This window comes from Balaenoptera ricei, chromosome 14 (genome assembly GCF_028023285.1).
Source record: "Balaenoptera ricei isolate mBalRic1 chromosome 14, mBalRic1.hap2, whole genome shotgun sequence".
NCBI lineage: Eukaryota > Metazoa > Chordata > Mammalia > Artiodactyla > Balaenopteridae > Balaenoptera > Balaenoptera ricei.
In genome coordinates this window covers 8,346,090-8,359,026 of record NC_082652.1, presented here as the reverse complement: position 1 = coordinate 8,359,026, position 12,937 = coordinate 8,346,090, and the positions used below count along the sequence as shown (strand labels likewise).

Below are 12,937 nucleotides of genomic sequence, written 5' to 3'. Positions count from 1 at the left end.
GCCTGGTCTAGCACATTCTTCATGAGAGAAAGGAGCACCTTCAAAGATGTTGTACCTGTCTACCTTGGCTGCTAATTTACCAGTAAATTTAACTACATGTTTGCCACATACTGTGACCAGGTATTGTGCCAGATGCTTTATGGTTACCTCCAGCATTCTGAAATAGATATTGCCTCACGTCACAGATGGGGAACTCGATATCTGAGAAGTTAAAGAACTTGTCGAAAATCTCACAGTTAAAAAGTCACCGTAGGGAATTCCCTGGCGGTCCAGTGGTTAGGACTCTACGCTCTCACTGCTGAGGGCACTGGTTCAATCCCTGGTCAGGGAACTAAGATCCCATAAGCCGTGTGGTGCAGCCAAAAAAAAAAAAAAGTCACCACATCAGAATTTGAACCTAGCTCTGATGACACTGTTTTTTTCTTAACTCTTCTAATACCACAACTGAGAAACCTGAGACATTAGCTTATGCTAAAAGGTTCTTGGGACATTAATGATCTGAAATCTCTTTTCTTTTAGGTCCAGCTCTAATCAGGGTGGTTTTTTGGTTTAGTTGAGACCAACTGTGGATTCATTCCCACGCCTTGTGGGCAGGTATGTTTTTAGGAAACTACGTAACTTCTTGGCTGAGTCCTGTAGGTTTTTTATCTTCTGACTCTGCAGTGGATAACACATGCCTTCAGGTGCTCAGGGTCCAGAAGTCAATCAACAAGACCTGAAAATTACAGCAAAGGAGGTAAACAGTCTTGCCCCGCTGTGCTTAAGGCAGAAAGTTTGGCTAGCTGTGAAAAAAGAGTTGCCTTTCTACATTTTCTGGTTTTGAGTGTCAGAGCATGTAAATCAAAGCCTTGTGGATATTCTCAAATACCTTTCTCCTCTGCTTGCCTGAAGAGCCCAGGGTGGGTACTGGCTACAGTTCACATGGACAGTAAAAGCTCAGCCCCTGCTGAAGCTTTAGGAGCACTTAGTCTGTACTTCTCCTGAGACAGTGAACTCCAGAAGTTCAACGTTCCCCACAAATCCCTAAATTGGTGGAGAGAAGTCTTCAAATCCAGGCCAGTGGGTGATGGTAAACACACCGAAATAGAAGCTGAGCAGCAGGTGTTGGTGTATCTTAAATTAGAAAATTGAGATTTATTTGCTCATAGTCTTAGCTTAGAACAGCTTGTTTACTGTTTCTTTTAGGACTTATATATAGTTTCAGGTGCTTGTTTCAGCAATGAACAAAAACTCTTAATGGTGGATCTTCTTAGGTAGCATTTTGAAATAACCATGGCTCAGTGATAAGCCAACAAATTTTTAGCCTAATAGGCTCAACACTTAGAATAACTGAATTGCAAGGGACTAACTTATCTGGCAGAGGGCAAACATTCCTACCTGGAATCTGCATTTTCTAGCTGCATGCCATGCCTCTTTTAATTTTCTGAATAGGTCATCTATCATATGGATGAAATTCTGGACGTTCACAATGGAATGCAATGACGTCTCTTTGTCCTTGTCCTCACAGGATGGAAGAATGTCATTCCATGTTTTGGATGGGCCGTGGTGCCTGCCTTTGTAAAGGCCAGGGTGCCTAGAGGAAGAAGGGTTACGGCCTCCCCTCTTCCTGGGTTAAGAAGCTGTGATCTCACACAGGAAGTGGTCCTTCTGGTTTATGGTCCTTCCATTGCTTCATCAGATACAGTGTGTGGGCTCAGAGCAGCTGTTTGCAGGCATCTAGCTTGCCCTGGCCTCATCTAAAGCTCATTTTCGAAGGAATCCGTCTGTTTGACACACCGTGGTGTATCCTTACGGTAACTCCGGCTGCTCAGCCCTGGCAGCCCTTCCTTCACCTCCTCTCTTGGCCGACCTGTGTGCTCCTGGAAACATTATGGGGGAAAGAGGGCCCTCTAATGCCGAGATTCCACTTGAAAACCACTGTCCTCCTTCAACGGTTCCCAAGGGAGAAGATGCCTTTATTGGACATCAGGGTAGCTCTTAACTCGGAGGCTCACAGCACTCAGGCTGCCAGGAAAACTGCAACTTGACCTCTTGTGTGGGCGCTCCACGATGAACGATCAGGCTTGCAAAGGTAAGCCACATTTTTGTAAATAAACCACAGGGTGTTAAACTAATCTTAACCTCTTTTAAATGCATCTCCTGAGTTAAATTCTGGGGTGCAACAGCTTCAGATGTCTCCAATTTGAGTCAGAAAGTATCTCTGGATTTAAATTAATAGGCGGTGGCACAAACTAGATGGGATGTAAAACCATTTCACCGTGGCAAAAAAAAAAAAAAAAAAAAAGGATGGGGGGCAGGGGCAGTATGAAACTACCATAGCAGGAAAGGCTAGTCCCATGCGTCCCAAGTCTGATGTTGCTGTTGATGACTGAGGAAGGAAGCTGGGTTATCTTCATTTTCAGATGACTAGAGCAGTTGTTCCAGTATAAAAATCCTGTGATCTAAAGTCTACTTCTCACTGGTTTCTATGTCTGCCACCTGGGGAAGTTACCACCTAACCAGGTGCCTCCAGCACCCCAGCCCCAGGTTACCAGTGCAGGATGTGGCCTCCTTGAGTTGCGTCCAGTGGCGGCTGAGGAGATGAACCCCTGTCCCCCTTTGGCAGTGGAAATGCCAAGTGGCTGTGGAAGTTATTTTATACAGGTGTGGTCAGCAGCACCCAAACAGGTAAGCCACCCTGCCCCTTAAGGCAGTTCGTACCTAATTCTTACACATGGACATTGGTGTAGCATAGTTCTTTCCTGTTATCTTTATTAGCTACAAACAGCAAGATCTCTTTCTGAAAATGGAAAAAACACGTACCAAGGGGCTGGCGCATTTCTCAGATGAATAAGAAATTATACCTTGTTTGCCTTCAAAACAGTATACACTGGCGTCGAGACTACTGCCTCTGGACTTCCTAGTCAAATTTCTAGTGCACCCCTAGAACAGAAACCCTCCAAGTCCAAGAGTGGTTTTTTTTGTACAATTGTTTATACAAATTCAACAAAGGTAAAACCGCGTCAGGGAAGGTCTAGGAAAACACCACCTTACAACAATGGCACTTATGAATGCATAACTTTACAACTAGGAAACAGCCATGTTATAAACCTTAAACGAGAACTCAACTCACACTTCAGAGAGAAAAAAGGAAAAGAAAGGCTATGCTGGATCATTTATTCAACTTCTTGACTCACTGTATAAATTAGATCTGTGTAGAGTACAAGAGCTCATATGCGGGAGCAAAACCCTCCTGAGTGCAAAGGCTGAAGTCTGAATTTTAAAATTTTGAGAGAAAGGTGAATTCTATACAGAGGAAATTTAGCAAAGTGTCTCACTTTGACTAAAATTTACACATATCCACAACATGCTTATGTAACTTCTTGACATACAAAGCAGGCTCTCAACTTCCAGTTAGACATGCTTTTAACTGGAAGGTCTTAGCCTGTTTTGCCAGATCTGGGCACGTGTGTAAATGGATTCATATGAAGTACAGGTTAAGTTCTCTCCTACCTTAAGGAAACCAGGAAAGTTGGCAATCTCAAAACAATAAAAACACTGGTATGCATTCAAACCTTGCATAAATAACTTTTAAACAATTTGTACAAAAATAGTTCTGCATAATGTAAGATGTAACAAAACCAAACAAACAAACATGTCAAGACGGCAGCTGTGGTGTGTGGTCCATTTTATGTTGACACCAAAACCCCCAAAGTTGCCAGGAATAAGGTGTCCAAAACAAAAAACACCACCACCAAAAAAAAAATTCCTAAGCTCATGCTTCCAGTAAGAGAATTTCTCCCAAGTCCATCCTCCTCTCCGACAGGAATGTCTTCTTGGTAAAGGCTGCCTTAGAAATGGTCCAGAAAGCAGTGCAGTTTTGTTTCAGAAAGACCAAAGGAAAGCGCCTGACTCACTCATCCCCAAAATGGTGGCGGACTGGCTTCTCCCTCAGCGAGACTTGCAAAATGGAATCGTTCTGTGGTCTGTTGTTCCAAGTTCCAAATTGAAAATAAAAGCCCTAGTTTTTGTAAAGTCTTTTACCCTCCCCTGCCGCGTCCCCTCCCCTCACCCACCCCATATTTACATACTTGTCCTTGGACTAACTCAGTTTTTGCAGGAGTTTTTCTTCCACTTGCCCGAACTGGACACTAACAGACATTTCAGCTATGAACTGCTCACAGCCTTCCTTGGTAACTTGCTTGCAGTACCTCAGGTCAATATGACAGATATTCCCACACCGTTTGAAGAAGGACAGGCACTGGTCAGTGACCTTATTGCAGTCTGCAGGGAAGAGGACACAAGGTGAGGTGGAGGAAGCGTGGAGCCGAGGGCCCTCCCCAAGCCCCAGGCACTCAGCAACAGAGCAGCAACTGTCCTTGCTGGAAAGCTCTCTTCAAATGCAGAATGGTTTCATCTACCACTTACAGAAGTTTCATATATGCTTGAAAAGCATCCACACATTCCAAGTGAAATTGCTTAGACTCTTACCCCATGGCCGCCTCTTATATGTATATATTCTCACATCAGTAGGTCCTGTCTATGTTGTTTTATAAAGATAGGATCACACAATATATGAAAATAGCTTGCTTCTCATGTCTACTCTACTGCTGAGAACACCTCTCTCTGCAGGTTCTTGTACGCTGTCTGCTTATTCACAGGGGAGAAGTGCTGGGGGAGTGAGGACACCTGTAAGGTCATCCTGGGATCCTCCCACTCCCCTGGGCACCAGCCCTTTAGACGGAGGCCCCGTGTGCTTGCCCGCCCTCTGTGGGACGTTTACCTCAAACCTATGCAGGAGACCAATGTGCTTGAAGGGGCCGGAGAGATTCTGTCCACAGGGAGCAAAACCAGAATTCAGAACCCTCCACCATGCCCTCACCGGTAGATGTGCTCTTCAACCGAGTATTTCTATCAATTTGGACTTTGCTTCTGTAGCACTGTTTGTTTTCTTTTAGAACTGAATCCTCAGTCAACGGGCTGCAACGCCAGCTCGCATCCAACTGAGGCTGAGTCCCCACCCTGAGCCCAATGATTCCTTCATCTCAGTGGTATATTAAGCTGGAGACCTTTCCTCATCATCACTAAAATTGGTTGTGTGGGGAATATTATGGATAGGCCCATGATGGGTTAAACAAAGTCTGTTTAAGAGTGAAAAATAGATGTCCAATGAAAGGACAATATGGGTTAAGAATTACAAACCTCAGGGCTTCCCTGGTGGCGCAGTGGTTGATAATCTGCCTGCCAATGCAGGGGACACGGGTTCGAGCCCTGGTCTGGGAAGATCCCACATGCCGCGGAGCAACTAGGCCCGTGAGCCACAATTACTGAGCTTGCGCATCTGGAGCCTGTGCCCTGCAACAAGTGACGCCGCGATAGTGAAAGGCCCGCGCACCGCGATGAAGAGTGGCCCCCGCTTGCCACAACTACAGAAAGCCCTCGCACGAAACGAAGACCCAACACAGCCAAAAATAAATAAATAAATAAATAATCCTTCCCTCTTAAAAAAAAAAAAAAAAAAAACTACAAACCTCAAACCATGTGGCCTATACCTCACAACAAAAATTCTAGACAGATCAAAGCATTAAATTTTTTAAAATGATACTTATGGAAAAGAAGTAAAAATATCTCTGCTTGCAGACAACATGATCTTAATGCGATAACTCTAAGGATTACACACACACACACACAAAACTAATTCAGCAAAGTTAGCAGGATATAAAATCAACACACAAATATTAGTAGCATTTCTAAACACTAGCAATGAACAATCTGAAAGAAAATTATGAAAATTTCATTTACAATAGCATCAAAAAGAAAACATTTAGTAATAAATTTAACGAAGAAAGTGAAAGAATTGTACACTGAAAACTAAAAACGCTGAAAGAAATTAAAAGATATAAATGGAAAGACAGCCGATGTTCACGGATTAGAAAACTTAATATTAAAATGCCAGTATTACCCAAAGCAGTCTACAGACTCAATGAAATTGCTATAAAATACCAAAAGCGGTTTTTTTTTGCAGAAAAAGAAAAATGCATCTTAAGAATCATGTAGAAATTTAAGGGACCCTGAATTGCCAAAGCAACCCTGAAAAAGAAAAATAAAGTCAGAGGACTCGCACTTCCTGATTTCAATACTACAAAGCCACAGCATGTGTTACTGGTATAAGGACAAACATATACACCAATGGAATAGAACTGAGAGCCCCAAAAATAAACCCTCAAATGGTCAAATGATTTTTGATGAGATGCCAAAACAATTCAGTGGGGGAAAAGACAGACTTTTCAACAAATGGTGCTGGGAAAACTGGGTATCCACATGGAACAGGATGAAGCTAGACCACCCCCCCCATCACACCATATACAAAAATTAAGATTATTCAAAGACTTAACATAAGAGCTAAAACTATGAAACTCTTAGAAGAAAACATGGGAGATCTTCATGACCTTGGATTTGTCAACGGTTTCTTAAACATGACACCAAAAGCACAGGCCACAAAAGGGAAAAGACCGAACTTCATCAAAATTAAAAACTTTTGTACAAAGGACACTATCAAGAGTGAAAAAACAACACAGAGAATGGGAGAAAATATTTGCAAGTCATGTATCTGTTAAGGAATTAATATCCAGAATATATAAAGAAATCCTACAATTCAACAACACCACAAACAACCTGATTAAAAAATGGGCAAAAGACGTGAATAGACATTTGTTCAAAGAAGATACACAAATGGTAAATAAGCAAACGAAAAGATGCTCAGTATCACGAATCATTAAGGAAATGCAAGTCAAGACCACATTGAGATCTTCATATGCATTAGCATGGTTTTCACTTAAACAGACAAACAAAAACCCCCAAACCCCAGAAAATGTTAGTAAGGATGTGGAGAAGTTGGATCCTTTGCACTGTTAGTAGGAATGTAAAACAGTGCAGCTGCTCTGCAAAACAATATGGTAGTTTCTCAAAAAAAAGTAAACACAGAATTACCATGTGATTCAGCCAGTCCATTTCTGGTTATATACCCAAAGAACAATGAATTTATACACCCATGTTCACAGCAGCATTACTGACAATAGCCAAAAGACAGAAGCAACCCAAGTGTCCATTAGCAGATGAATGGATAAATAAAATGTGGTGTATATATAATAAGCCAGTCCCAAAAGAAAAACTACTGTATGGTTCCACTTATGTGGGGTACCTAGAAGAGTCAAATTCAGGGACAGACAGTAGAATGGTGGTTGCCGGGGGCAGGAGAGGAAAGGGAGTGAGGAGTTAGTATTTAGTGGGTACAGAGTTTCTGACAGGGTGAAGAAGAGGTTCTGAAGACGGATGGCGGCGGCTGCACAACTACATGTCCGTACTTAATGCTAGTGAACTGGACACTTAAGAATTGTTAAAATGGTAAATTTTATGTTATGTGTATCTTACCACAATAAAAAAATTTTTTTTAATTTAGAAAGCTGGAGAAAAGGTAACAATTCACTAGACTTGAGAAAGCTTAACCCCAAACTGGCTGAAGGAAAAGCAGAGAAGCAGATTTCGTCTACAGAAGACCTCAAAGGTACAGGTACTGGAAGCAACAAGTACAACGAAAGTGGGGCTAAAGATGGGGTTAGAGACAGAAGGACTGGTTGAAAATCTATTTAAGGAGCAGTAAGAGGCTGAAACTCCCTTCCCCAGCAAAAGAGGGGAGTTTGTCTCTGATGGGCAAGAGAAAGTCTCTAGACCAGGCACCACCAGGCACCGTGGAAGGTAGGGGCACCCCATGAAAAATGGGGGTTACAGGGAAATTTACCTGCTGACTGTCGAGACCTCCAGACTCCTTCCCTGCCAAGCCCTAGAACCCTGGCAGCCCGGCCTGAGCCCTTCGGTTGGGAGGTCAAGGAAAAAGTGTCCTTTGGCAACCTTGACCAGCTTAAGAGGAAAGACTGACAGATGTCATGTCTGGGTTTCCCCAAAGAAAACAACCCATGCTGACCACCCAATGATACCCACAGCAGACCAGCTCCCACCGTGTCCCCAGAGCCTCCCATCACCTGAGCCGACAACCTCATGTTGACACTAAATCTGAGAAGGGCCCCTTAGGCAGGCCCACTGACTGCATCTGAAGGAATGTATGGTCTATGTGGAGAAGAAAATAAAACCATCAATATCCTCAGGATGGACAATATCTGGATCCAAGAAACAAGAACATGCCACTTTCCAAAAGTTCAGAGAACAAACTATAGCTGTAAAATTAAAAACACAGGCTAAACCATATGAAAACTGCCAATATTTGACTGTTTTCTGACCTACATAAAAAGCAGCTTCAGGGCTTCCCTGGTGGCGCAGTGGTTGAGAATCTGCCTGCCAATGCAGGGGACACGGGTTCAAGCCCTGGTCTGGGAAGATCCCACATGCCGCGGAGCAACTGGGCCCGTGAGCCACAACTACTGAGCCTGCGCGTCTGGAGCCTGTGCTCCGCAACAAGAGAGGCCGCGACAGTGAGAGGCCCGCGCACCGTGATGAAGAGTGGCCCCCGCTTGCCACAACTAGAGAAAGCCCTCGCACAGAAACGAAGACCCAACACAGACAAAAATAAATAAATAAATAAATAAACTTGAAAAAAGGCCACAAGCAAAAATTAAAAAAAAAAAAAAAAAAAGCAGCTTCATATGTTTGAACCTAAAAAAAAGCAGAAATGAAAAACTCACTACAGTTGACCCTTGAACAACACGGGTTTGAACTGTGCGGGTCCACTCATATGCTGATTTTTTTCAATAGTAAATATTACAGGCTACAAATTAGTGGTTGAATCTGAGTTTATGGAGGAGGTGCAGATACCAAGGGCCAACTGTTAAGTTATATTTGGATTTTCTACTGCAAGGAGGGCTGCACCCCTAGCCCCTAACTAGTTCAAGGGTCAGCTGTATATGAATTCTGTGATAAGTGGAGGAAAACCAGATACAGAGGTGGGAAAAAGGAAAAAAAATTAAAGGTATCAAAGGACTACTAAAGAAAGAAAACAGAAGGGAAGGAAATTAAATAATTCAAGGAAATTTTCCAGAACCAAATTGAGAGATTGAAAGCGCTCATGAATGCTCAGTATAATCCCTGAAAATGGACTCAAACCAAGGCTCATCATCAAAAACTGCAAAAAACTTTGAGATAAAGATCATGTCCTACACGGGACTTCCCTGGTGGTCCAGTGTCTAAGACTCCACACTCCCAATGCAAGGGGCCCAGGTTCGATCCCTTGTCAGGGGACTAGACCACATGCCGCAACTAAAGATTCTGCACGCCGCAACGAAGATCCTGCATCCTGCAACTAAGACCCGGCGCAGCCAAATTAATTAAATTTTAAAAATAAATTTTTTAAAAAATTAAATAAAAAGATCGTGTTCTACAAACTTCCAATGAGAGAAAATATTCACTGAAGGATGGAGAATCAAATCGTTTTGGATATCAACTCTGGAAGGCAGAAGCCAAAGGAGCAGTGCCTCCCACTTTGTGAAACAATATGGTTCCCAAACTAGGACTATATAACCAGCTAAGCTATCAATTAAACATGAAGGTATAATACAGCCATTTTCAGACATATAAGGTCTGGAAGATGTCCTCTACCAAATGAGTAGATAAACCAAGAAAGAAGATACGGGACCAAGGAAAGAAGGGTCCCTGCACAAGACAGAAACCAAGGAAGTCCCAGGACGGGAGCTGTGCAGCAGGCAGAGACAGCCAAGTTCAAGTGGGGGCAGGAGGAAAAGAAGTCCAGGAGGGTGGTTTCCTACACAGACTGGTTGAGGGCCTGATGAGTTCACGTGGGGAAAGAATAGTACTCAAGTCTGTTACAGAGTCTGTTTAGAAACTAACCAAACAAAAATGAGGCAATTATTAACTCTAGGGAAAACAAACCAAAAAAATGTGCAAGAAAGGAAACATACCCATAATACACACTTTGGCTCAACAGTGGACAATACTTACATGGCCATAATAAGGTAAATAATAGTGACTTAACCACAAATTGGGAAGATGAAGGGAGAAAAAGGAGCAGGGTAAGAGAATGTAAGAATGGTAATCCTTGTTCTCTGCATAGCAAGTTAACAAACACAGAGCATCTGAATAGGAAAAACAAACAAAAAACAACAAGAAATAGCAATGTAGGCTTGCTGTTTGGAAAAAATGGAGATAAACAGAAACAAAGAGCTCAAGAGTTGAAGGTGGTTGCCTCAAGGTGAGAATCAGGGGCAGGGAAGGGGAAGCCAAAGGGCCACCTCGAGCACCCAATTAGCACTTCTACACGAAATGCAGCCTGAATATCAAAAACTAGACAACCACGGCTTCACTCTGCCACTAGACCTGATCCTCCAACCACACTGAAGGATCTGGAAACATGTCAAGTGCCATCCATTTTGTGGCAGAGACTTATTTTATCATTAACTAGTTGTACTGACAGGAGGGGAAAACATTTTAAAAAGAACTGAATCTAGAAGAGACCGGGTATGAGAGAGATGGGCCTTCATATACATCACAGCTCTTAACGCAAACGCAGAGATCTGTACGTAGGTCCTGAGACAAAAAGATGACCTGAAAGGATTGTGGTGGAAAACAAAATGCAAAAAGATGATTTATACAAACACACATCATGGACTGTGCTGCAGGGGAGGGGGATTTATACTGGCATCTCTGCTACACATGCACGGTAACCAAATGAGAATAAGTGAAGAGTTCATTACTACCAGGCACTTTAGAACAAGATGCTCCCCAGGCCCTCCTCCACGGGGCGGCCCCAGCATCAATTCAAGACCACGAGCTGAGCCTGGAGCTGGGGTCTTGGTGAAAGCTCACCTCAGTGTGGCTCTCTGTTCTCTGCCTCCATGGAATGCAACACCCCCCTGCCCCCCACCTCGCCACCAATACTCCCCAGGGAGGAGGGTGGGCTCCCTAGGCACTAAGGTACAGCATCAGCTCCCACTCGGATGTGGCACTGGTAACAGGAAGGCCTTTCTCAGGCATGAACGTGGGATGGAGAGAGGGAAACAGCTAAACAGTATGTGAATCCTGACCAAGCCAGACATCAGATTGGATTGTGTCAAAATGTAATTTAAATGAGGTGAGGGTATCATTTATTACTTGGTAATTTCTGGAGGAAAAAAGTTTCTTTTCTCCTTCTTTTTTTTTTGGTCGCGTCCAAATCTTACACGCCCAACCTGACCATCCTGAGCGATCAGACGAGAACTGGGTTAGCTGGGCTGAGAACGGGCAGCGTTGCCTCTGTCCACCTCCCTGTTGGTTGTGCCCCAAGTCCTTAGGAACCAACTCCAGCCCCATCAGTAACTGGGGGGAGTGAGGACTCCCCTGTGGGGTTTCCTTCTTGTCAACAACAGGCCCCTTGATAGCAGGGTCAGGAGGGGGACACGTAAGCGACGACAACCATGGCAGAAATCAAGCTGCTTACTCCATTGGCCCGGCCTGGCCTCACTGCCGGCTACTCTCCCACACCCCCTGCTGCCAGGCGCCAGGTCGTCCACAGCACCCAAGGGAAGCTTTTCTAGCCCATATTTTGGGTCAAGATCCACTGCTATGTGCTCATGTGCTCTCACTGCTACTAGCACTATTTTTTGGTAGCAATTATTTAAAATCTAATAATGCTTATTTGTTTAATGTGTGTTTCCCCTCTAGACTAGGCCATGGGTCTGTCTTGTTCACTGGTGTGTCGTAGCGTCTAACACTGTGACCCTATAGCAACAGGCACACAAGTATTTCCTTTCGAATGCAGAATGCCCAGCCTGTCCCCCGGGGTCCTGGGCAGACCCCGATGGGTGCCCCTGACTGACCTGACAGGTTGATTTCGGTTAAGGAGTCTCGGGTGGTGGTGCCCACAGCAGTGAGCAGGTTGATGGACTGGTCAGTGACGTGGTTACAGTAACTAAGGTGGAGCTTGGAGAGCAGGGGCATGTGGCGAATGATAAGCCGCAGGGAGGCGTCTGTGATGTCCAGGCCGGCCAGACGCAGCTCCACAATGTTCCGGAGCTTACTCCGATTGTCCATCTGACCTGAGGGAGCAGGACAGACAGGCAACATGTCACCCTGACATGACACTTTACAAGGCCTACCAGCCAGGTGGAACACCTGGGTTTCATTTAGCCGTTGAGTGTCTCCCCCAAAAGATCAAAACTGGTTCCAACACTTAAAAGTCGGAATATTCCACATCAAGTTTTACACCTGTAGATTCTTTAAAAGTCAGAACACCTAGAAACACAGAGCCTGCATTCCACCCAGCAGTGCTCAGCCAGTTGGAGTACAGACAGCCCAGCACCTCTGGGTCACCACAGATTCCTCATTTAAGGTACTGGTGGGGAGCAGTGAGCCCTGCAACCCGACCTAGGAGGGCTTCATCCCGTGAGGCCCTGTCCGGCCACGCTGACCCCGATGCTTGAGGCTTAAAGCCAACGAAGGACAAATTAACATAGAAGCAGTGAGATGCACACAGAGTTCCCAAAGTGGCATCCTGGGAGCCTCTGCACTCTCACGGGTCCCCTCTTGTACCCAAAGCTAACTGAGAACAGCAGCTGGGACTCAGCTGGGACTTCAGCTCTGCTGAAGCCAGAGAAGGCTTGAAGACATGACTACCAGATGGGGTCTGGTAGTCAGACCAGATCCAATGGCACAGCTTGGTCATACCACCTTCTTGTGACCCCCAGCCTTGGGTACACCCCTGTCCCGGACACTCACCTGGCCTGTTATCTGTAGGCGGGGACAGGAGATCCCGCATCTGGGCGTCCTTTAGTCCTTCTACCCACTGGACATCCAGGGTCCGGAGCAGCGGACAACTGGAGCTACACAGGGCTGAGACTGCGATCCATGAGCAGCCGGACAGCACCAAGTCTCGGAGCCCTGGCAGGGGACAGAGAGGGGGTGGCAGGTCAGGTGATACACACCAGCCCCTGCTACTGCACACTGAGGGTCCCTGGCC

General features: G+C 44.8%; 1 protein-coding gene and 1 long non-coding RNA gene across 10 annotated transcripts in view; one reads left to right on the top strand and one right to left on the bottom strand.

Annotated features, from left to right (window-relative positions):
- Positions 1-603: 603 nt before the first annotated feature.
- Positions 604-4,541, top strand: LOC132348002 (uncharacterized). Its single transcript, XR_009497330.1, has 3 exons — positions 604-2,071; positions 2,488-2,667; positions 3,806-4,541. It is a non-coding gene; the product is annotated as an uncharacterized LOC132348002 (long non-coding RNA).
- Positions 2,776-12,937, bottom strand: part of KDM2B (lysine demethylase 2B) — a 123,539-nt gene continuing 113,377 nt past the window's right edge. For 5 of the 9 annotated variants that reach the window (XM_059895100.1, XM_059895101.1, XM_059895102.1 and 2 more), the window contains exons 21-23: positions 12,697-12,858; positions 11,799-12,017; positions 2,776-4,263 (exon numbers count right to left, since the gene is read on the bottom strand). In XM_059895100.1, coding sequence (XP_059751083.1) covers positions 4,082-4,263; positions 11,799-12,017; positions 12,697-12,858 — 563 coding nt within the window. In that variant the 3' untranslated portion in view covers positions 2,776-4,081. The remainder of the gene's footprint in view (positions 4,264-11,798; positions 12,018-12,696; positions 12,859-12,937) is intronic. The other 4 variants (XM_059895106.1, XM_059895109.1, XM_059895107.1 and 1 more) reach the window with 2 other exon arrangements.